The sequence below is a fragment of the Centroberyx affinis genome, unplaced genomic scaffold (assembly GCF_046629955.1).
Source record: "Centroberyx affinis isolate AG114_WGS23_722 - 3 ecotype Tasmania unplaced genomic scaffold, CSIRO-AGI_Caff_v1 ptg000984l_1, whole genome shotgun sequence".
NCBI lineage: Eukaryota > Metazoa > Chordata > Actinopteri > Beryciformes > Berycidae > Centroberyx > Centroberyx affinis.
In genome coordinates this window covers 9583-34720 of record NW_027279551.1, presented here as the reverse complement: position 1 = coordinate 34720, position 25138 = coordinate 9583, and the positions used below count along the sequence as shown (strand labels likewise).

General features: G+C 40.1%; 3 protein-coding genes across 4 annotated transcripts; all 3 read right to left on the bottom strand.

Annotated features, from left to right (window-relative positions):
- Positions 1–4511: 4511 nt before the first annotated feature.
- On the bottom strand, positions 4512–9193 carry LOC139646365 (zinc finger and SCAN domain-containing protein 2-like). 2 transcript variants are annotated; one of them, XM_071522388.1, is made up of 3 exons: positions 8976–9193; positions 7863–8291; positions 4512–5477 (listed from the first exon to the last, which is right to left on the bottom strand). In XM_071522388.1, exons 1-3 carry the CDS (start codon positions 9145–9147, stop codon positions 4615–4617), a joined length of 1464 nt encoding a protein of 487 aa, XP_071378489.1. In that variant the 5' UTR covers positions 9148–9193; the 3' UTR covers positions 4512–4614. The 2 variants fall into 2 exon arrangements, with proteins under 2 accessions (XP_071378489.1, XP_071378490.1); XM_071522389.1 differs by having other exon boundaries at positions 5376–5477; positions 7196–8291.
- A 1134-nt stretch (positions 9194–10327) lies between these two features.
- LOC139646367 (uncharacterized) lies at positions 10328–24706 on the bottom strand. Its single transcript, XM_071522390.1, has 3 exons — positions 23082–24706; positions 12935–13156; positions 10328–12678 (listed from the first exon to the last, which is right to left on the bottom strand). Exons 1-3 carry the CDS (start codon positions 24704–24706, stop codon positions 11022–11024), a joined length of 3504 nt encoding a protein of 1167 aa, XP_071378491.1. The 3' UTR covers positions 10328–11021.
- On the bottom strand, positions 17642–20048 carry LOC139646363 (E3 ubiquitin-protein ligase TRIM39-like). The gene is made up of 2 exons (XM_071522386.1): positions 19941–20048; positions 17642–19688 (listed from the first exon to the last, which is right to left on the bottom strand). The coding sequence occupies exon 2, from the start codon at positions 19670–19672 to the stop codon at positions 18032–18034; it is 1641 nt and encodes a 546-aa protein (XP_071378487.1). The 5' UTR covers positions 19673–19688; positions 19941–20048; the 3' UTR covers positions 17642–18031.
- Positions 24707–25138: the final 432 nt, after the last annotated feature.

Sequence of the window (25138 nt, the reverse complement as noted above, 5' to 3'; positions counted from 1 at the left end):
ACGGAGGAGAAACCGTTTAGTTGCTCAGGCTGTGGGAAAAGTTTCACTACAAAGGGAAATCTGACAGCACACATGAGAATCCACACAGGAGAGAGACTGTACAGTTGCGGTGTTTGTTTGAAAAGATTTAGTCGGCTGTCAAACGTAAGAAGCCATAAGTGCGTTAATGTGAGCAATAGCAGGTGAAACTGTTGAGCGGAGAGGTATAATAGAGATCAATTGTGAAAAGTAGAAGGGCACTCGGAGAGCGAAGACCTCCGCCAAGGTTCGTGCTATTATTGCTTGTTCGTGAGTCGGATCCGGATCCGCTCCAAAATGTAATGGGTTCTTCCTGGGCCCATGCTACACCCTTCCACGAAGTTTCATGAAAATCGGGCCAGTAGTTTTTCCGTAAACCTGCTAACAGAGAAACAAACAAACAAATAAACGGCACCGAAAACATAACCTTACGCATTATCTCCGCCATAAACTTGGCGGAGATAATGAATGCGCTCTCAAGAGTTGACTCTGTCAGCTCTATGATCCCTTTATCGCCCCCTGCTGGTTACTGGAACAAACTTCACGCAGCTGTTTCCAAGTTCATTTTGAAAGGAAAGCATCTACATTTTTGTCAAAGTTTTATCACACTATCAAGAGAGACAAGTTGGATGGTTACTTAGTAGGGCTGAACAATTAATCGAAATTTTATGCAAATCGCAATATGGCCTACTGCAATTTTCAAATCGCAGGAGGCGCAATATTTGTTAAAGGCGGAATGTGTGTCAAAATACCATTTTAAATGAGATATTTTCGTGCTGCAGAGATGTCCTGGCCTACACATCATATTCTACAGACTTAAGAAAACATCTTTGTTTGGTACAGATCCCTGCAAAAATCACACCATAATCATTTTCATACGTTTTTCAATGAAAATTAGAATAATGATGTAAAAATGATAATTCCCTCTAATATCGCAAATCATATCGCAATTGCAATATCAGTCAAAATAATCGCAATTAGATGTTTTTTCAAAATCGTTCAGCCCTATTGCTTAACAGTGCCTAAATTCACACATTTTCTTTTGTATTTCTGGTCTTTGATACTGAGGCTTGCAATCACATGGTTCAAACCTCAAGCAGCTGTCTTGTGGCATGCTTTGGAGGAAAACATTTTTTCCTTGGAAAATACAAGATATTCTCTCTATATATATAAATAGAGTCTGCTATGTTCTGGGCCAATTATACTTTAGTTACTGCAAATCTGATGCTCAGCAGAGAGGCTTTGTAATGTCTCATGCAAACAGTTACAAAGCAGAATTTGGTTATGTAGCTTGCATTCCTGGGTCCATTTTGTTTGTATTTATTCCTTTTGTACAGCACTTTGTGCCTTGTTGCATGAAAGGTGCTGTTTAAATAAATTATTATCTGTATATATATTTTTATACCATTAACTGTATGTTACTTTTGTTCTGAATATGGGTCATATTTTGGCTCATATTTTTAAAATAGCATACCAAATCAATAAAGTGATTCTCAAAATGCTTCTATTCTTTCAGTAGCCTGGTGTGCTTTCACTTGGCATTCTTAAGGGCAAATAGAGTGGTGTATTGAGTCTTTTGGGTGTTTTTTTTATACTTTATTTTTTTTAACAGGGTTATAAACAGAAGTCAAGTAACATGAGAAAAAAAAGGTGCATTGAGTCTTATTGATGGAACAGTGCAACTTGTGGACTCAAGTGGAAACATGGAAAGTTGAACATCAGATACCACTGTGTAAATTTTATTTGATGAAACTTTCATGAAAGGAAAATTTGGTTGTCGCACCAGCAGAGAATAGAACATAGATAAGAATTAGACAAACAGTGAGTACTGAAGATAAAACAAATAATTACAACCAAATGTATTGAAAATAATGAAAGAAATAAATAGCGATGAAGATACATCATCTTCATGAATAGATTTTCAGGTTGAAACAGAAATGCGCATCGCTACTTATTCACATTACCAAGGGTGCAGATGGGAGAACCAGTATACAGAGATGTGTCCAGAGGTGCAAATATGTATTGAAAGCTATACACATTATCATCATCAAATGTACAGATGGAGGTATCATATAAACAGAAATATGTGCAGAATGTACAAATCACCTTGTAAAATTTAGAGCACAGGAAGAGAGAAAGAGTCCAGGGCAACCAGGCTTCATCATCCTCCTAGTTGGCTGATGTTGAGGCCATTGAGGGAGGAAGCATTGTGTTGCTGGATGGCAGTCGGCATGAATGACCGCTTTAAGACCTCCTCCTCTCATCTTGGGGATGAGACCAAGGCTAAAGATGCTCCACAGCTGTGTCAGCAAATCGTTGAGAGAGTGGGAGTCATTATCCTGGATAGAGTTCAGTTTGGACCTCATCCTCCCCTCCACCACTGCCTCCAGGTCTCCAGGATTTATGTTACCTTCTCAAAGAGCAGTGCGCTGGCCACCACTGATTGGTAGGAAATGTGGAGTAGTTTGTTTCTGGGCATTATTATTTTCCATACACTTAAATAGGAGGATATCTCTAACAACATAACACAGAAAGCTCACCAGAGACTGTACTTTCTGGCCAGCTGAAAAAATGCAGTGTCCATTAGGAAGCTCTGATGCACTTTTACAGAACTGTGATTGGAAGTGCTGTCATCTTTTCCATCACTGTTTCAATTAACTTGACCACAACAGTGTTTTGATTAGATCATCTAAAACCTAGAATAAAAGCAACAAAGTGTGTGAAACATTGTAAAAACACAATTTATTCTTTATCAGCCTGCAAGTAGTTACTAGTCTGGATACATTCAGTGGATGTGGGGTGGTTGGTTTTCCACTGAAGTGAGTTAGGAGGGTGCCTTGTCCCCTTATAACCTTCCAGAAAGGTGTAAGGAAGAAGTTCATCCATCCATACTGCCTATGGGTGCCAGTATGTAATCAGTAGCTCATAGTTTAGCCTGTTTGTGGTTGTGTATTTCTGGTGCGCATGCTTCCAAGGCCTCAAGGATGCTCCAACGTCCAATGTGACAGTATGGGAGTCACAGTCCTAAAAGTTATTTCAAAGAGAATATACGTCACTACCAGAAATATTACTGAAACTCTATTGGTGAAACCAGCACCTTACTGATTGGCAAACGGTCTCTACTAAAAGACAGCAGAATCTTTTACTTTATGGACCATTTATTGAAGAACTCAGTATGTTAGAGTGGGTGCAGTGAAAAGAGATAAGCTACGATGGCCAGTGACTTCTTCAAATGAAATCAAATTTTATTTATATAGCACATATAAACAATGTAACCCAAAGTGCTTTACCAACATGGTTCAGGGTTATGACAAAGTTAGCCAATAACAGAAACAAGATAATCAACATCATCCCAGTTAGCAGGTTACATGACAGCGAGGTAGCTTACAGGACTTTTTGGTAATTTGGTGCTTTGCCACCACTGACTGCTACTAATCAATAAGCTCTGCTATATGAAGAAGTAATGCAGTATCAAGTCAATCCTGACCTGTGTAGTGGTGTTACTGCATATTGCATTATTGTCACTGATAAACAATGACAATTAAACGCAATTGAATTTATTGAGGTTGACAAAGTTATTATGGTGTCATTATCAGTCCATCATATTAAAATGATCAAACTGACAAAATTACAATTTATAGTATATTTTGAATAAATACAAATAAATGAATAAATACAATATTTGAAAATATCCTCAAACAAACCCCTCCCCTATTATGTTGCCACATTGTGCAGACTACCACCTGACAACTTTACCAAGTTGTGGCGACGCATCCTGGAATTTCACTTTTCAGATTGTGATAGATTGAGATTGCCATGACAAAACTTTGGTCATGATGTGATTTGGTTAGATGGGATAAAGGGACACAAGAACAGGAGAATGTATATATAAAGTATGGTTAAAAAAAACTAAAATAACTTATTCAAAAGCAGCAGCCAAAATGTTCTTTCTCTTAAAATCCTCATGTCCAGGCAAAAGTGCATTGCAGTAATACTCATAAAAACATGGACTAGTTTCTCTGTGTCAGCCTGAGAGATAAAACCCTGCATTTTAGCAACATTGCTACCATGAGCTTCATTTTTTCAGCTGGTACTTCATCTTAAGGGACAAGGTTAAGTTAAAATGATCATGGATGTCTTACCTATATGACCTTGGGCCAAATGCTAGAATTTCTGTCTTGTCTCTGTTTAGCTGTAGGATGTTCTGGGACAGAGATTAACCTCCTGAGACCCGAGCTTTTGTTTGATATGCATTTTTTAATTTCTCCTAGCTATTTGGGATTAGTAGGACCTGATAAGTATAACAACTAAGCATTGTCTTTGAACAGGAAGTAGTTTTTGAAAAAAACAATGTCCTCATATGGGGACAATGGGTTTATTTTACTGTATAACACAATAAAGTCACCATTGTGTAACAAAGTATAAAACTGTTTATTTCAATGCCTGAACATGGCTGTGCAAAAACAAAACTGCAAACAATGCAACATATCTAAAATCCTTGTGATTTGTTCGTTTTTGTAACCCTGTATGAATTTTCCTTGCTCCATGCTCCAAACTAGGAATGTCTTTTTTGTCTATAGGAACAGTCTGTCACACCTATTGGCCCGTGTGAAACGCTGCGAAACAGTTGCGTTCAGTTTGCAAGCACAGGAACACATTACACGCCACACAGCGCACGCGAGATTTCCCAGAGCAGCCTTTTTCTCTGCAACGCATTGCGTTTTTCAGGTTGACCATCTCTGGAAGATGTGCGGCGGAGGTTGTGCGGACTGAGACGTGGGGCACTGGAGTGACCTGGTGTTTTTTGCCGTGTCGCGAAAGGTGTGCGTTCTCTTCCTGCGCGTGTTCCACATCAGCGTCACAAGTGTTGAGAGAGCTACCGCTGTTACCTAGCGACATAACGTTTTTGCAATCGGCAATGAGTTTCATCAGCTCCGTGTCGATGCACTGCTCCACATAGTCCAGTGGCTGCCAGTCTTCTCGCTCATGCAGCTTTTCATCTTCGGCCTCAAGCTGAACTAAGTCTGGGGTAAACGCACCGGACTTCCAGCGCTCTCCACGTCCGTCTTTGCTAGGTCCCGGCTCATCAACGCTTTTACCACGCTGACGTTTACGCACGGGTCCTCTGGATCTCACACGGTGGCTGTCATCGCGTTCACCATGTCCACTAGCTCCTGGCTCACCATCAGCGTCAACACTTTTACCGCGCTGGCGTTTACGCACGCGTCCTCTGGATCTCTGCGCGTGTTTAGATGCGTGTGGACGGAGTCGTGGCTCACTGTCACTATCGTCACCGCTCTGCTGACCAGATTCTGGTGCATCAGGTGGAATATAATCTTCATCACTTAGTTGTTCCACACCAGGATCATCAGCATCACCATCAGACAAATCCTCCACCTCAGAGTTGTCTCCTACTATTGCATTCAGCAATCTTTCTGCTCCTGACAGAGAAATATGCCCTGGAAATGTATCACATAAGAATAAAAAATCAAAATCAATGTAGACTAATTTGTACCACATGCAAGAACTATTTATACTCTTGTAAACTGTTGGTTTCTTCCCAAATCTTCTCAAGCTATGTTTCCTTACTTTTACACCTTCACTTTGCATGAACGATAATAAAGTCCCAATGTCCTCCTACGAGTACTTCCTGATTAGCAGAGTCGTAGCTTGTTACTATTGCTAAAATTTGTCAAATTTGTAAGTTTCAACCATAAAATTTGATGAGGTTTTGCACCTTGTCCACTTTTGCCTTGGGATCGGTTGTAGAATGACTTGATTGAGATGGCCACCATATTGTTTTTACACTGATTAGTGTATTGTGCTTTTGCTACCACTAGATGGCACAAAAAGTGTCTACGAATGAGGACAACAGGTCTAGGTTAAGCAGAATGAAGTATTATGGTGCAGCAATCCCAAAATGTAATGTCCCAATATGAGGACGCAGGGTCGAAGGATTAATGTCTTCCACACAATTAATCAAAGATCCAAGTTGCCAGGTGACATAATTGAGTATCATCAGTATAAATGTGAAAATCAATGTTATAACCCCTAATAAGATGACCAAGAAGAAGCAAATAGAGACTAAAAGGGAGAGGCCCAAGAATGGAGCCCTGTGGGACACCACATACGATGGGAAATTTCCTGGATTAATTATCACCTACAGCAACATAACAATAGTGTGCAGTCAATTGAAACCTTAACCACTAGAGGACTGGACTGCTGTACTTAGGCCACACACACATTAGAAGCATCAGACGTTGGCATTTTCAGATGCACCAATTGCATCAATGATCAAACGCACACTCAAGGCGTCCAGTGAAGCATCAAAGTGCCTCGAAGCATCTGCTCCAGGTTTGGTTCGATTTTGGAAGCATCAACAGAGGATCAGCACAGCTCATTTCCATGATGTTTCTGGAGTCGCAGTGCAAAAAGAAAAAGGTAAAATAATGAAACTCTTCCAGAATGCCATATTCTCGACTTTCTACTTATCTAAATAGGTATGTCCGTGTTATGATGAATATTTTTGATAAATTTCTAATTTGCAGTCAGATATTACAAGGTAATTTTGGATTTTGTAAATTAGCACCCATTGGTAGCTCATCAAGTCAGCTAGTTTCAAGTTTAACAGAATGGAGAAACTATACACCAAATTACAGAATTTAGGGTAAAATATATATATTTTCCATCTTGGTGCGTAAGTGCTAATGCCAGTGCCTTGGTGTTGACACTTCAAATCTCCTGCCTGCAGTGCACAATAGAAGCATCAAACAAGGTGCATCAAATGACTCGCGTCAAAAATGTTTATCGGTGCATTTGGGCCCTCAGGTCAAGGAGTACGAAAACTGAGAGATCACTGGAGTCAGTATCTATTCTCAGATCCCCGACTACTTTGAGTCTTGTGCTGTGATGGGCATGAAACCTGGGCGACAGCTTTGAAAAATACTGTTTCATCAGTCTTATCAACTCCCCTTTCAGATGTCTCACTCCATCCATCAGACACAAAAGTCCCAATGCCTTTTTGGTCTGTTGTGTTCTAACTTTCTTCCATTTATCTGTGAATGTGCATATTCCATTCTGCAACACTCAGGCAGTTTCTTTCATGCAAACTGACATGTTAAACCTGAATTTGAGCCAAAGAGCAGAAATAGCAGTATCTAGTCTATCGTACCGTTACCGTTGCACAATTCACCTCAACCAGCAGCTCTGCTCAGCACCGCTTCCAGCTTCACCAGCTGCTGCCTCAGTACCACACTTATGGCTTTTGACGTGCGACAACCGGCTAAATTTCTTCCCACAACCGCCGCAACCATATGGTTTCTCACCCGTGTGAAACCTCATGTGCGCGTTCAGATTACATTTCTGTACAAATCTCCGACCGCAGACCGAGCAACTGAACGGTTTCTCCCCCGTGTGGAGCCTCATGTGCGTCGTCAGGTTGCATTTCAAACCGAATCGCTTCCCGCAAACGGAACAGTCAAACGGTTTCTCCCCCGTGTGACTCGTCATGTGTCTTTGGAGAATGACTTTGCAGACGAAACCTTTACCGCAAACAGAGCAGCTAAAGGGCCTCTCCCCCGTGTGGCTTCTCACATGTACCTGCATAGGTGCCTTCTTATGAAACCCTTTCCCACAGAATGGACAATTAAAGGGCTTCTTTTCTGAATGAACTATCATGTGTCTGGTCAGCTCTTCCTCCAGTGAAAAACTTTCCCCACAAAGCGTGCAAATTATGGGCTTTTCACCGATATGAGAACTCATATGACTTCCGAGGATATTATTGTTTTCCAGTGTGTTTAAATCTGACTGAGCTTCACCAGTCTCCTTCCAATCACCATTAATACCTTCAGTCTCAATTTCAGAACAGTCTGAAGAGAGAAGTTGGTCATCATTAGCTGGTTGTACATCACTAGCCGGATCCAAGTTACTGGCTGATTCTGATGTTCCACAGTCCTCTCCATCAGCTTCTGTTTTCATCTGTTCTGTTGAGGTGCAGCCTGGAAGTTCTGCCTCTCTGCTCTGATCAGTTTGGGTTTGATTATGCTGTGAAGACTGGGGTTTCTCTTCATCATTCTCACTCTTCACAGGGACAGGAGTGAATGGGAACTTGATGATATCAGCCTCCTCCGACCCTTGAAGCTGCTCTTCCTCGTGACTGGTCCAGAGTTCCTCCTGTTCCTCTTTAATGTGTCGGGGCTCCGGGTCCAGACTGGGGCTCCACTCCTGCTGCTCAGGGGGATCCTCCTCTTGGTGGACAAAGAGCTGTGGAGGAGCTAATGGGAAGGTAAAAAAAAAAAAGCAATACAAGCAGTTAACTTGAGGTTGTTACTACTTTTACACTGAATGTGACAATTATAACAATAACAACGATAATGATAAAAAAAACAGGTCAACCATGTCACACCACTGCAAAATCTTATCGTCAAAAGAGCAAGCTGGACAACTGAGACACTATTCAGATGGAGACCTCGGACACAATATTAATGTGATGTGTCAGTGTATTCAGTATATATTTATTATAGTATATATTTACCCTAAAAATGTGTTTTCGCCTTGATTTCACGGCAGGGAAGAAAATAACATCAATTTTTGTGGATTGTTTTACTAGTGCCGGCTTTTGATACAGTTTTTGCTGTTCTATAGACCGATATATATGTGTGTGTGTGTGTGTGTGTATTTCACACTTTATTTTGAAGGCGAACCGGAAATTAAGTGTAATTTCCTGTCTGAATCTGTTTATTTCTGTCCGGCTTCACGCAACTGTGGGAAGCTAACTTTACTGTTAGCTACTGAGCAATACAGGATGGAAACCCAACAATGTTACCTGCTTGTTCACCCCCTCCCGTTCAGTAAGTTAGTTTACGAGCACCAGCTTATAAATTAATGTAAATGAGGTGACCTATCGCTTTTAAGATATCACTGGAGTAAGTATAACGTAGGAAACCCCCTCTACAAACCTGGTTTGTTTATCTGAACCTCAGGCTTCAAAACATTTTCCAGCAGCCTACGTTGGCGATCGATTTCTTCCTCGTATCCTTGTATCGTTTTTTCAAATAGGCCAAATATCTCTTCAACCGCCGCATTTAGTCGCTGGTTGACAAACACTCTCAGCATTTGTGCTCTGGACATATTGAAACAAAGTATTTACCTTGCTTCGCAGCTAAACTTGCTAGCCCGCTATCAATGTAAAGTCAACTAGAATGAAAAATATAATATCCGGTTTCAAGATATTCAAAATAAAAGCCCTCATTGACGAACACTTCTAACGTTTTTGCGTAATACAAAGTAAAGAAGAGAAAATTAAGAGAGGACTCTGTAGTAAATAAAAATACAACTGCTGTTTTGTTTGCAAAATGGCCCACAACCTACATTAATAGTCCTATATGCCTAAGCAAGAATATACAGGACTGCCAAAATATAGGCCTACAAAGATTGTTCCCATTCTCCCACCTCGAAGGACATTAACCAGAAAGTCAGTGGTCAGTCTGTGGTCGAAGATTTGTCAAGAAACGCACACATGAGATTTCACACAGGTGAGAAACCATATGGTTGCAGTGATTGTGGGAAAAAATGTATTCGGTTGTCACACACTCATTTTGATCCATTTGTATGGCATTCAGCACAGGAAATAGGAATTAGGTGCAGCATAAAATACAGCATAAGGATATAAAAGATAGAAAAAGCTATAAAGTGGCAATAACAATAAAACCAAACCCCTTAATTTTATCCATGAAATGTCCTTTTCTCATTACTCATTTCTCATTGCATAAACGTTAATTATCCATTAAAAATAACATAAAAATAGTAAGGTTATTTCCCTCTCTGGTGTACCTGAATAGAAAAAAGTTCCCTAATAAATAGGCTACTACACATCATATTGCAGGTGCTACAATACATTGTAACTACCAGGACACATAACTCACTGGGGCTACATTGCAAGTTGAATAATGCAGTGACATCGAATGACATTTTGGTTTGGATAATAGAGGAAAAGTGGCATAAACAATATGAAAAAATATATATACCATAAATATATGTATATACAGTATACTGTATTATATTTTAATTGTGCAAGCTTTGATATCAGTCAGACTTTAAATAATTTAAACATGCAGGTAAATAACAGCCATGTAATCAAACAAGTATGTTCTATTTGTTTTTATTTATTCAAAAAAATCTTTTAATGTGAAAAAACAAATTGCATAATTCTTTCTTTTTCATAAACTGCTCTTGAGTAATTATGTCAACATACAATGCTTGGAATATGTACAATGATCTGACAATAATAAAACATGTTTAATTTGTCACAATTCAATGTTTTTCGTAAATGTGTCTGATTTCCAATATGACATTATTTTGCAGAGTTATTAAATTAGATTAATCTTTAATGATCCCTGTGGGGAAATTGACCTGTTACAGCAATAAGTTCTAATAGGATACATAAAAGGTAAACAGGATATAAATGAGAAAGAGCATTAACCATATTAACCACAATCTGAAGTCTAATGTTTACTGTATTTACACAGTTTTTTATTATAGGACATGCATTTTGCCAAGAAGAAAGGTAAAGAGATGAGAAACATAAGTAGTTACTGGGCTTTTTTCATAGAGAGTTTTTCCAATTATTCTCTCAATGTAGAGCTGTATTGAAAAAAAAAATGTCAAAGTGTTTTTTAAGATTGATTACAATTCTTCAACATTAACACGAACAGTTACTTGAAAAAAATAGTAAAATATATGCACTTTCCTTGAATATCGTCACTGTCCAGTGAAAACCTTGTATCTCCAAAATGTCAACTTTTCAGAAATAAGAAAAACAGCCTTTTTTCAGCCTGACCTCAGTGCATTTTTGAATTTATCTAACGGTTTTGAAAGGATTTCATAAGAAGAATTTTCTCAACCCATAGAGAATCCTTCAACTAAAGTTAAAACATGAAAAGTTAACAAAAGATAACACCAGATAACAAAAACTGTGTTATCTTAAATGACAGTGAATGCTTAGTCTAATCTGTGTGATTGACAGGAGAGATGATCAGAGGGGCGGAGTTTTTACCACCATCATTACGACTGGGACTAAAGTATGGGTAGAGTTCCTCAGTGAAGGTGCAGCCAGTATAGGAGTAGATAAGAGCTGCAGCATCTACATCATAAAAGGAGACCAGACCCTCCTCATAATCCACAAACACCCCCACCTTCTGAGGCTTCGTTTTCAGAGAGAGGAGGACAGCAGGGTCAGCAAGAGCTTTGTACTCATTTCCATTCCTCAACCATATAGTCCAGTAGCCATTCTCGGGGCTCAGTGTGATTTCTCCCTTCCTGTTGATCGACCCTCTGGCCACTCCTAAATCCCACTCAGTCTTCCCTTTAACCTGAACCTTGTAGTAAAATCTTCCTGAAGAGAAACGCTGTTTGCCTAAGACATTGACACAAACAGAAAATCTCTCTGGGTTGTCTGGGAGATTCTTCCTTACATCACCATGATTTACTTGTTTCCCATCATCAGACAGGATGAGCTTGGCGTGTGCTGTATCAGAATCGAGAGTCACATCCACTGCATACTGCTGGACCCTCTTCAGCTCAGCCTCAAGCAGCTTCTCCATCTCTTCACTGAGCGTCTCCTCCAGCTGAGCCACAGCTCTCCTCACCGTCCCCTCATATGATGAATGGACACTGACTTCTGTCCAGTCCTTGGTGTGTGGAGGAGTGTTCAGGGATGGGAAGCTTTGGAGGAGGTGGAGGTGGTCTTCAGTGCGTGAGAGCTGCTCCACCTCAGCGGTTCTCTTCATCAGCTCAGAGATTTCCTGTTCCAACTCTTTGATGAAGCCTTCAGCCTGTTTCTCTGTTGTTTTCTGCTTCTCTTGGATCGTCTCAATGAGCTCAGCCTGGCCTCTCTCCACAGACTGCATCAGAGCGGTGAAGACCCGCACACTGTCTGCTATCTCTCTGTCTGCATCTTCCTTGCTGAGCTCTACTGAGTGTTTGATCTCCTGAATCTTCAGTCGTCTCTCCTGGATCTTCTGCTGAATTTCAGCCGCCGTCTTCCCCAGCTCAGCCTTCTTTTCTTCATATTCTTCTTTCAGAGGAACAATATGATGTGGCTTGTGGTCCAAAGCGGTGCAGAGCATACATACACACATCTGGTCGGTCTTGCAGAACAGCTGGAGGAGTTCATCGTGATTTTTACAGATCCTGCAGTCCAGGTTCTCCACAGGATTGATCAGCTTGTGTCTCTTCAGGCCTGCGATTCTCTGATGAGGCTCCAGGTGAGTGTCACAGTAGGAGGCCAGACACACCAGGCAGGACTTCAGGGCCTTCAGTTTGGTCCCAGTGCAGAAGTCACAGGGAACTGGTTCTCCTGGTTTGACACAATGTTGGTCTGAACAGCTGCTGGCTTTCATTTGAGCTGACTTTCTGAACTGAGCAGCCATCTCAGATATGAAAGTATTGACCCGCAGCAGAGGTCTTGTGTTGAAAAGCTCTTTACACATGGGACACTGGCACTGGGCATCAATATCCCAGTGCTGTGTGATACAGTTTTTGCAGAAGTTGTGTCCACATGGGATGGTGACTGGATCAGTGAACACATCCAGACAGATGGAACACAGAAACTGCTCTTCAGAGAGGAGACTGCTGGCAGCAGACATATCTAGACACTGAGACCTAAAGTGAAAGTGTGAAATGTCAACATTGTAATTACATAATTCTCTAATATCTACATAAAAATATCAAAGTTAGATTATTGGAATATTAGCAAAAGTCATTTTGAGTCATATAGTTCAATTGCACTTCATTTTTAACCTTCATTTGACAAGTGTCAGTGCAAAATGAAAACAGGGAAACATCCTATCTGGATACAGCTCAACTATGTGTTATTGCTCTCTCTTTAAACACAGTAAATATTATCTGCTGTACTCACCTGTGTATGTCTAAGACTCTGCTGTATTTCTGAGAAAGGCCTGATGAACCTAGTTTTATTTTTCTTTGGAGAGAAAGAGAGAGACTTTTCTCGTCTGCAGCAGTGCTGTGGCTCTGAGTTACTTTCAGTTTCAGCTCAGGAATGTGACGTTGAAACTCTCTTGTCTTTCCAGTGCTGCTCCGCCTCTTCCAGCTGGTGGATCCTGCCCTCTGGTGGTCAAAACTTCAGTCAAACGTAAAATACTTTAAGCATGCAGAAAAATAACCATACAAGCTTTTTCCACTGGATTATATTTATTGCAATAAGTTATTTTAATGTGAGAAACATACTGTACTTACTTTACTTTGGCTCTTCACTCCATCCGGGGCATGAGACATCTGCAGTAGCCCTCCACCTCCTTCTTTCTTAGGCAGCACAGCCTCTACTGTCTCATTCACTTGTATAATCAGTGTAAGGCAAGGCAAGGCAGGTAAGTCCAGGGTCCAACTTATTGTGCAGGGTGTGTGTGTGTGTGTGTGTGTGTGTGTGTGTGTGTGTGGCATATCAACAGCTCAAATACATCAGCATCCAAAACTGGATTTGAGTTGATTCTATTCTGTTACATAGTTGCATATGAAAAGACAGGAAGCATCAAAATACTTAACTATGTTCAACAACAGACAAGCCACATTGGCCCAGACAGATGTAAAGAGTATCAGCAAACAACATGCAGAATTCCCAATCCTGCCAATGGCTTTCCATCTCCTCTAGCTGATGACTTTGACATAATATGGAATGGCAGGTGTTTGAATGACATTATCACTGATTTGCATCATGAGCTTCTACAAACCAGTTGCAAAGATCTATAAAGGTCTATATTCATTTGCTCTGTCTCTTTAAAGTCAGCAGCTCAGCAGGGCTTTTTTGTAGTGACATTAGCATTCTTCCAAGTCAAGAATCAGAAAACTGGTAGAAATTTGATGAAGTTATAATACCAGTTCATAGGATTTCCCAATTGAATGTCATAGATATGGCGAGATAATAAGAGATTCCAAGTATTTATCTCATATATCTTATCATACCCCATTTGGACTCATTGTTGGACTCTGCAGGTCCAAGTACTACAGCTATGTAACAGACACATTATATATACAGGTCCAAAATTGCCAAGGCCGAGTCCTAAAGGAAGTCCTAGAAACCTGCAAAAGTCCCTGTAACCTTTTCTAACATTTTTGCGGATATTCGATTCTGTAATACTGAACATACTAAACATACTGAACTGTGTATATACTGTATGTTAAACCTGAATTTGAGCCATAGAACAGAAATAGTAATTTTATTTCTCTTCACTTACCCTATATTACAGCATGATGTGTATCAGCAATATTCAGATATGGCTGCATCCCCAACCACAACACTGATTAGAGGAGTTTGGTTTTCCTCCTTAATGGTGGACTATCATGATGTGTCTGTAGTTTATTGTACTATTACTGCTGAACAATTCAAATGAACCAGAAGCTCTGCTCACCTCCACCTGCAGCTTCACCTGCAGTACCACACTTATGACTGTTCACATGTGACAGCTGACTAAATCTTTTCAAACAAACACTGCAACTGTATGGTTTCACTCCTGTGAGGATTCTCATCTGTGTCGTCAAATTTACTTTTTCACTAAAACTTTTACCACAGACTGAGCAACTGAATGGTTTCTCCCTTGTGTGGAGTCTCATATGTGTCTTCAGAGGTCCTTCTTCAGAGAAACTTTTACCACAGACTGAGCAACTAAAAAGTTTCTCTCCTGTGTGAAGTACCGTGTGTCTTCAGATGTACTTTTATGCTAAAATTAAAAATTGATTTTGATAATCAAGCAATTGAGATGAAACACAGATTTCTCCAAAGGGGCTACAAGCCTGATACAGTTAACAAGGCTCTCAACAAAGCAAAAAACACAGAGAGAGAACAGCTACTGACTAAGAAACAAAAGCCTCAGTCTGATACTAATAAACCTTTTTTTGTTACAAGATACAGCGGTCCAAATTAAACACATCATCCACAAAAATTGGGATATTCTCCTCAGTGACAATACTCTAAGAGACATATTTTCAAATGGGCCGGGCATTAGTTTCAGAAGAGCCTCCACCATTCAGGACAAAGTGGTCACCAGCTATCTTCCTCCTGTCTATCAGGAATTGAACATATACCACGCTCTCAGAGAGGAGGAGATAGGCTAAAGTTGCTACTACAGAGAGAAACCTATTGGATTTATTCTCTGGAGGCAACTCAGTTTCCAGGTTTAAATGGGGAAACTTTTTTCTTTTTTTTTATTCATCATATGTAGTAGCTGTAATTTACATTTGAATGATAAATATACCTTAGGTGGCACTAAATATGATGGATTTCCTATGCTTTTCACTACTTTATAGGTAACTATTGACAGAAACAATATTCATTCCTGACAAGTTTTTTGTTTCTCCCCTTTAGGTGATTTTGAATGATCAGAGAACTACTCTACATGCTCCCCCTTGGTCATGTCATCAGCAGACATGGGATGTCTTTCCAATGCTATGTTGATGATACCCAGCTGCACATAAAAACTGCCCCAAGCCCTTCTGCAGCCATGTCCGGCCTCAGCACCTGCCTTGAGGAGATGAAGGCCTGGATGAGCAACAATTTCCTCCAGTGAAACAGCAGCAAAACTGAAGCTCTCCTTGTTGGCACTCCACACCAGGTTCAGTCATCTCCCACATCTCATCTCACCTTTGGCAGCCAGGACATCCCCCTCTCCTCCTCAGTCACTTATCTGGGTGTTAGGTTTGACCCTCACCTGACTTTTGACCATCATATAAAACATCTGTGCAAAAGCTCTTTCTACCATCTCAAAAACATCTCCAAACTCCTCCCCACTCTGACCCTGTCAGATGCAGAGAAGCTTGTCTGTTATGAAGGGTTTTAAGAAACTCTCTATGCTGATTCAGGATTGCTTACAGCCACCACTGGCATCCGGTCAGAGATTAATAAACATTAGATGTCCTTTCAAATCTTTATTTGACTTGATTTATATTGGGTTAGAATGACATATAGTCTTGAGTGTGTCTAGTGTGGTCTACAATGAGAAAAAGAAGCATACATTAATATCAATAAACTGCAATCATTTATAAACTACAAATAAATGTCATATGTCAATGTACAGAGATGCAGTGAACGTCCACTAGGGGGCGTTTAATGATCGCTAATGGCGTCCAGTAAGGCTAAACAGATGAATTACAGTCAGTTCCATCCAATACAATCTAAAGCAATCTGACATGTAACTTACTTGCAATTTCCACTTTAATGATTAACCTACAATAATAGACATAATAGTCTAATATTTATCACAGCTATAACAGGGTTGGCTTATGCACATGTGCTCTAGTAATATGAAAAGCACGGACATTACACTATCGTTATCAACTTCAATTATCACCCAGTAAACATACCATGGACTATAACTAATATTTCAACATGAAATAAAGATAGGAAATAACTTCTTACTTTGTTCAAGTCACGCACACTCTGCATACAACTGGTAATTAACCCAATGGAGCATGTGAGCTAAGTTGCTTCCTCCTGAACTTGCTGCTATACTGAATAGCCCTTAATCAAAACCTATTCTAATTGGCTAACATAATATTATGATTGGGCCAATCACAGAACGTCTTATTAAACGAAATGAATAACACAAAGTTTCAGCTGGTCTTAAAGGGACAGATATTAATTCACTAGACCATTTTCAACATTGTCCATGCCTTTATCTCCTCAACACTGGACTACTTACTTACAAATGCATTAACTGACAGGCACCTCCCTACCTACAAGAACTGATTACCCCACAAATCCTCCAGGCTCCTCCGGGCCCCCAGTACCAAGCTCCGCACCATGGGGGATCGGGTCTTGCTTGTGGAACAGCCTTCCTAACCATCTAAGAGCAGCACAGACCCTGAACTCTTTTAAGACAGGCCTAAAAACCTTTTTATTCAGGAAGGCTTTTTCATTTGAACTTTTGTTTGGGGATTGTTTTCTTCATTTTTGTTTTCTGTTTGTTTTTAACCCTGTAGTACTTTGAGATTCACTATGAATGAAAAGTGCAGTACAAATAAAATGCAATATTATTACGAATTAATACTATTATTTGTTATTATTTATTTTTTTAAAAATCTTTTAATGTGAGAATTATTATAAATTGCAGAATTATTTTTTATTCATATACTGTTCTTCAGTAATTATGTCAACATACAATGCATGCATACAATCAGAATATGTACAATGATCTGACAATAATAACACATTTTTAATTTGTCGTTTAGACACGTTTCAATGATTTTAGCAAATGCTTCTGATTTCCAATATGACACTATTTTGCAGAGTTAAATAAATTAGATTCAATTAGATTAAACTTTAGTAATCCCTGTGGGGAAATTGATCTGTTGCAGCAGTAAGTTGGTATAAAATAAAAGGTAAACAGGATATAAAAGAGAAAGAGCATTAACCATATTAACAAGAATCTGGAGTGTAATGTCTACTGTATTTAAACACTGTGTTTTTATGATAAGACATTCATTTTGCCAAGACGAAGAAAGGTAAAGAGAAGAGAAACTAATAACTGGGATTTTTTCATAGATAGATTTTCCAATTCTTCTCTCAATATAGAGCTGTATTGAAAAAAGATATGAATCTTTAATTGTGCTTCACAAGTGTGTAAAGTAAGCCCAAAGTGTTTTTTATGTTTTATTACAATTCACAAACAAGGCAAACAGTTGCCTGAAAAAATAGTAAAATATATAATCTACCCTGGACAGTGAAGATACACTGTCCAGTGAAAACCTTGGATCTCCAAAATGTCAGCTTTTCAGGAATAAGAAAAACAGCCTTTTTTCAGCCTGACCTCAGTGCATTTTTGAATTTATCTAATGGGTTTTGAAAGGATTTCATAAGACCAAGGGTGGTAGAATTTTCTCAACCCACAGAGAAGCGTAGAATCCTTCAACTGAAGTTAAAACATGAAAAATTTAACAAAAGATAACGTCAGAGAACATAAGATAACAAAAAGTGAATCCTCTCTAAGAAAAACTAGTGATTAGTCTAATCTGTGTGATTGACAGAAGAGATGATCAGAGGGGCGGAGTTTTTACCACCATAATTAAGACTGGGACTAAAGTATGGGTAGAGTTCCTCAGTGAAGGTGCAGCCAGTATAGGAGTAGATAAGAGCTGCAGCATCTACATCATAAAAGGAGACCAGACCCTCCTCATAATCCACAAACACCCCCACCTTCTGAGGCTTCGTTTTCAGAGAGAGAACAACACAAGGGTCAGAAAGAGCTTTGTACTCATTTCCATTCCTCAACCATATATTCCAGTAGCCATTCTTGGGGCTTGATATGATTTTTCCCTTCCTGTTGATCGACCCTCTGGCCACTCCTAAAGTCCAGTCAGTCTTCCCTTTAACCTGAACCTCGTAGTAAAATCGTCCTGAAGAGAAGCTCTGCTTTCCTAAGACACATGTACAAAAAGAAAATCTCTCTGGGTTGTCTGGGAGATTCTTCTTCATGTCACCATGATTTACTTGTTTCCCATCATCAGACAGGATGAGTTCAGGATGTGCTGTATCAGGATCAAGAGTCACATCCACTGCATACTGCTGGACCCTCTTCAGCTCAGCCTCAAGCAGCTTCTCCATCTCTTCACTGAGCGTCTCCTCCAGCTGAGCCACAGCTCTCCTCACCGTCCCCTCATATGATGAGTGGACACTGACTTCTGTCCAGTTCTTGGTGTGTGGAGGAGTGTTCAGGGATGGGAAGCTTTGGAGGAGGTGGAGGTGGTCTTCAGTGCGTGAGAGCTGCTCCACCTCAGCGGTTCTCTTCATCAGCTCAGAGATTTCCTGTTCCAACTCTTTGATGAAGCCTTCAGCCTGTTTCTCTGTTGTTTTCTGCTTCTCTTGGATCGTCTCAATGAGCTCAGCCTGGCCTCTCTCCACAGACTGCATCAGAGCGGTGAAGACCCGCACACTGTCTGCTATCTCTCTGTCTGCATCTTCCTTGCTGAGCTCTACTGAGTGTTTGATCTCCTGAATCTTCAGTCGTCTCTCCTGGATCATCTGCTGAGTTTCAGCCTCCGTCTTCCCCAGCTCAGCCTTCTTTTCTTCATATTCTTCTTTCAGAGGAACAATATGATGTGGCTTGTGGTCCAAAACTGTGCAGACCATACATACACACATCTGGTCGGTCTTGCAGAACAGCTGGAGGAGTTCATCGTGATCTTTACAGATCCTGCCTTCCAGGTTCTCCACAGGATCGATCAGCTTGTGTCTTTTCAGGCCTGCGATTCTCTGATGAGGCTCCAGGTGAGTGTCACAGTAGGAGGCCAGACACACCAGGCAGGACTTCAGGGCCTTCAGTTTGGTCCCAGTGCAGACGTCACAGGTAACTGGTTCTCCTGGTTTGACACATTGTTGGTCTGAGCAGCTGCTGGCTTTCGTTTGAGCTGACTTTCTGAACTGAGCAGCCATCTCAGATATGAAAGTATTGACATGCAGCTCAGGTCTTCTGTCGAAACGCTTCTTACACATGGGACACTGGCACTGGGCATTAATATCCCAGTGCTGTGTGATACAGCTTTTGCAGAAGTTGTGTCCACATGGGATGGCGACTGGATCAGTGAACACATCCAGACAGATGGAACACAGAAACTGCTCTTCAGAGAGGAGACTGCTGGCAGCAGACATATCTAGACACTGAGACCTAAAGTGAAATGTGAAATGTCAACATTGTAATTACATAATTCTCTAATATCTACATAAAAATATCAAAGTTAGATTATTGGAATATTAGCAAATGTCATTTTGAGTCATATAGTTAAATGGCACTTCATTTTAACCTTCATTTGACAAGTGTCAGTGCAAAATGAAAACAGGGAAACATCTTATCTGGATACAGCTCAACTATGTGTTATTGCTCTCTTTAAACACAGTAAATATTATCTGCTGTACTCACCTGTGTATGTCTAAGACTCTGCTGTATTTCTGAGAAAGGCCTGATGAACCTAGTTTTATTTTTCTTTGGAGAGAAAGAGAGAGACTTTTCTCGTCTGCAGCAGTGCTGTGGCTCTGAGTTACTTTCAGTTTCAGCTCAGGAATGTGACGTTGAAACTCTCTTGTCTATCCAATGTTGCTCCGCCTCTTTCAGCTGGTGGATCCTGCCCTCTGGTGGCCATATTGGAGGTCCACAGCTCATGGCAACAGTGGCTGAGAACAGCTGATTGCATTTCTAATTTTATGACTTCAAGCTTTGATATCAGTCAAACGTAAAATACTTTAAGCATGCAGGAAAATAACCATACAAGCTTTTTCCACTGGATTATATTAATTTCAATAAGTTCTTTTAATGTGAGAAACATACTGTACTTACTTTACTTTGGCTCTTCGCTCCATCCGGGGCATGAGACATCTGCAGTAGCCCTCCACCTCGTTCTTTCTTTGGCAGCACGGTCAGCTTCACCCCAGGAAATCTTCATCTTTGTCAGCTGAGCCTCTACTGTCCTGTGCCATGTTTAGGTCGGCCAGGTTTCCTTCTGCCAGGTGGTGCCTGTACACCATATACACACCTGCATCAGCATTCATTTCTATTTTAACATCTAGTCTGCACATAGAGATGTCTGTCTGTTGCTTCCCATGTGGTGTTAAATGTAATAGTATCACTCTATTGGTTTCAAGCACCAGTCACAGCCAGCATGCTGTCTGAAGGCCTACCGGTATTTGTAGTGGTAGTTTAGGATACAGCTCATTCACTTGTATAATCAATGTAGGGAGCATGCAGCACAACAGATTTGAAAGTAACTCACTGCAGAGTTAAGGGACTGTCTCAGAGTTGCATTAAAGGATACCTCACAGAGTTAGCTGGACAAACTGGACATGCACAAACTGTAAGGAAGTTTCCAGAATATAGCCATATAATATAGCCAGAATATAGCTAGTATAATTGCATTAGCTGATAAAGACCCATTTGTATCTCTGAATACAAATCAGAATAATAGACTCAGTAACTTTTACTTTGAGGAAATTTTAAATGAGCTACTTTTTACTTTTACTTAAGTAGATTTTTACACTAGTACTTTTACTTCTGCTGAAGTAAAATATCAGCAAAGTAACAGTACTTACTTGAGTAGGACATTCTAGTACTCTTTCAACCACTGGTTACTATATAGAGACATTAAATACATCTCAATATGAAACGGTAGGAAGCCTTTCAGTGTGCAGAAGAATACTGTATGTAGTACCCAAATGACAAAAAGTTACAACAGAGTAATTACCCCATTAATTTGAGCTTTTACTTTCAATATGTAAAGCTTTCAATAATACTGAAATACTGGTTCTAATATATTCCTGTACTGCTGTTTTAAAAAAAAACTTTCTGCATTTAACCTCACCTCTTATTTACTTTCCTGTTACTTTTCATTCATAGATGATAACAGGACTGTCACATGTATTGTCAGGACACTGTGCCTCTCACCTTTGCACTCCTTACCACTGGTTGCTTGTAATATTAGTGAACAGGGAGTTTAAGCTCATTTAAAGTGCACTTTTTGTAAGTCACTGTGGATGACAGCATCAGCTGCTGAACACCCTAATGTGCAAATGTAGTATGGATTACAGATTGTAATCACTAACGTAATCCCAGCAGAACTAAATGTTGCATATTAAGATGATGTAAAAATATAAGGTGTGTGTGTGTGTGCAGAGGAAGAAGCAAATGGAAAGGTGGGGACCCTATAACCCCAACTGAGCTGCATACAGCATGAACTTTTAGAAAGTATATTGTATATTTATTTGATTTTCAACTTTAATTCCCACATATATGTACATTCTCATTTGGATCAGCAATCCCCCTCCTGCCAGAAAAGCTGAATGCATTATGTTACAAATTGTGCCAGCTAATTTAAAAAAGATCACACCTAAATTTACATATTCAATGTGATATCAAATATGATACTTGTCATTTTTGCTTTTTTCAGCTCTGAACAAGGCCGAGATGTTGCTGTTTTTTTTCCATGTTTGATACATCACATCCACTGTTAGATAAATTAGATAAAAGGCAGCAGCGACAGGTATTTTTAATTTTTCAAGCTTTGATCTCAGTCAAACGTTAAATAATTTAAACATGGAGGTAAATAACAGTCATGTAACCATACAAGTATGTTCCATTTGTTTTTATTATAAAAAAAAACTAATCTTTTAATGTGAAAAAACAAAGAAACTTTATTTTTAATAAAATACTCTTCAGTAATTATGTCAACATACAATGCTCAGAATATGCACAGTGATCTGACAACAATAACAGATTTTATATTTGTCACTCAGACACAATGAGACTTCATGATTTTAGCAAATGCTTCTGTTTTACAATATTACATTATTTTGCAGAGTTATTAAATTAGATTTGATTATATTAAACTTTAGTGATCCCTGTGGGGAAATTGATATGTTGAAGCAGTAAGTTGGAATAAGATACATAAAAGGTAAACATATATAAATGAGAAAAAGCATTAACCATATTAACCAGAATCTGGGGTCTACTGTCTACTGTGTTTAAACACTGTTCTTTTTTATGATAAGACATTCATTTTGCCAAGAAGAAGAAAGGTAAAGAGATGAGAAACATAAGTAGTTACTGGGCATTTTTCATAGATAGGGAGTTTTTCCAATTATTCTCTCAATGAGCTGTATTGAAAAAAATATATTAATCTTCAGTTGTGCTTCACAAGTGTGTGAAGTGAGCCCAAAGTGTTTTTTATGTTTTATTACAATTCAAAAACAAGGCAAACAGTTGCCTTAAAAAAAATAGTAAAATATATAATCTACCCTTGAATATCGTCACTGTCCAGTGAAAACCTTGGATCTCCAAAATGTCAACTTTTCAGGAATAAGAAAAACAGCCTTTTTTCAGCCTGACCTCAGTGCATTTTTGAATTTATCTAATTGGTTTTGAAGGGTTTCATGAGAAGAATTTTCTCAACCCATAGAGAATCCTTCAACTGAAGTTAAAACATGAACATTTAACAAAAGATAACATCAGATAACATAAGATAACAAAAAGTGAATCCTCTCTAAGAAAAACTAGTGATTAGTCTAATCTGTGTGATTGACAGAAGAGATGATCAGAGGGGCGGAGTTTTTACCACCATCATTAAGACTGGGACCAAAGAATGGGTAGAGTTCCTCAGTGAAGGTGCAGCCAGTATAGGAGTAGATAAGAGCTGCAGCATCTACATCATAAAAGGAGACCAGACCCTCCTCATAATCCACAAACATCCCCACCTTCTGAGGCTTCGTTTTCAGAGAGAGGAGGACAGCAGGGCCATCAAGAGCTTTGTACTCATTTCCATTCCTCAACCATATAGTCCAGTAGCCATGCTCGGGGCTCAGTGTGATTTTTCCCTTCCTGTTGATCGATCCTCTGGCCACTCCTAAAGTCCAGTCAGTCTTCCCTTTAACCTGAACCTCGTAGTAAAATCTTCCTGAAGAGAAGCTCTGTTTGCCTAAGACATTGGTACAAACAGAAAATCTCTCTGGGTTGTCTGGGAGATTCTTCTTTATGTCACCATCTTTTACTTGTTTCCCATCATCAGACAGGATGAGATTAGGATGTGCTGTATCAGGATCAAGAGTCACATCCACTACATACTGCTGGACCCTCTTCAGCTCAGCCTCAAGCAGCTTCTCCATCTCTTCACTGAGCGTCTCCTCCAGCTGAGCCACAGCTCTCCTCACCGTCCCCTCATATGATGAGTGGACACTGACTTCTGTCCAGTTCTTGGTGTGTGGAGGAGTGTTCAGGGATGGGAAGCTTTGGAGGAGGTGGAGGTGGTCTTCAGTGCGTGAGAGCTGCTCCACCTCAGCGGTTCTCTTCATCAGCTCAGAGATTTCCTGTTCCAACTCTTTGATGAAGCCTTCAGCCTGTTTCTCTGTTGTTTTCTGCTTCTCTTGGATCGTCTCAATGAGCTCAGCCTGGCCTCTCTCCACAGACTGCATCAGAGCGGTGAAGACCCGCACACTGTCTGCTATCTCTCTGTCTGCATCTTCCTTGCTGAGCTCTACTGAGTGTTTGATCTCCTGAATCTTCAGTCGTCTCTCCTGGATCTTCTGCTGAATTTCAGCCTCCGTCTTCCCCAGCTCAGCCTTCTTTTCTTCATATCTTTCCTTCAGAGGAACAATATGATGTGATTTGTGGTCTGACTCGGTGCAGAACTGACATACACACATCTGGTCAGTGTTGCAGAACAGCTCCAGCGGTCTGTCATGCTTCTTACAGATCCTGCCGTCCAGGTTCTCCACAGGATCGATCAGCTTGTGTCTTTTCAGGCCTGCGATTCTCTGATGAGGCTCCAGGTGAGTGTCACAGTAGGAGGCCAGACACACCAGGCAGGACTTCAGGGCCTTCAGTTTGGTCCCAGTGCAGACGTCACAGGGAACTGGTTCTCCTGGTTTGACACATTGTTGGTCTGAGCAGCTGCTGGCTTTCGTTTGAGCTGACTTTCTGAACTGAGCAGCCATCTCAGATATGAAAGTATTGACCCGCAGCAGAGGTCTTATGTTGAAAAGCTCGTTACACACTGGGCACTGGGCATTAATATCCCAGTGCTGTGTGATACAGTTTTTGCAGAAGTTGTGTCCACATGGGATGGCAACTGGATCAGTGAACACATCCAGACAGATGGAACACAGAAACTGCTCTTCAGAGAGGAGACTGCTGGCAGCAGACATATCTAGACACTGAGACCTAAAATGAAAGTGTGAAATGTCAACATTGTAATTACATAATTCTCTAATATCGGCATAAAAATATCAAAGTTAGATTATTGGAATAAAATGAAAACAGGGAAACATCCTATCTGGATACAGCTCAATTATGTGTTATTGCTCTCTGTTTAAACACAGTAAATATTATCTGCTGTACTCACCTGTGTATGTCTAAGACTCTGCTGTATTTCTGAGAAAGGCCTGATGAACCTAGTTTTATTTTTCTTTGGAGAGAAAGAAAGAGACTTTTCTCGTCTGCAGCAGTGCTGTGGCTCTGAGTTACTTTCAGTTTCAGCTCAGGAGTGTGATGTTGAAACACTCTTGTCTATCCAGTGTTGCTCCACCTCTTTCAGCTGATGGATCCTGCCCTCTGGTGGCCATATTGGAGGTCCACAG

Coding starts and splice junctions, on each gene's coding strand:
- LOC139646365 (XM_071522388.1), bottom strand. CDS start 9,147: ATGTCCAGAGCACAAATGCTGAGAGTGTTTGTCAACCAGCGACTAAAT. Junction 8,292..8,975: donor GGTTCAGATAAACAAACCAG/GTTTGTAGAGGG, acceptor CCTTCCCATTAG/CTCCTCCACAGCTCTTTGTC. Junction 5,478..7,862: donor TTCTGAAATTGAGACTGAAG/GTATTAATGGTG, acceptor ATACATTTCCAG/GGCATATTTCTCTGTCAGGA.
- LOC139646363 (XM_071522386.1), bottom strand. CDS start 19,672: ATGTCTGCTGCCAGCAGTCTCCTCTCTGAAGAGCAGTTTCTGTGTTCC.
- LOC139646367 (XM_071522390.1), bottom strand. CDS start 24,706: ATGTCTGCTGCCAGCAGTCTCCTCTCTGAAGAGCAGTTTCTGTGTTCC. Junction 13,157..23,081: donor ATCATCTCTTCTGTCAATCA/CACAGATTAGAC, acceptor GTTTGACTGAAG/TTTTGACCACCAGAGGGCAG. Junction 12,679..12,934: donor AGAGTCTTAGACATACACAG/GTGAGTACAGCA, acceptor CTTTCACTTTAG/GTCTCAGTGTCTAGATATGT.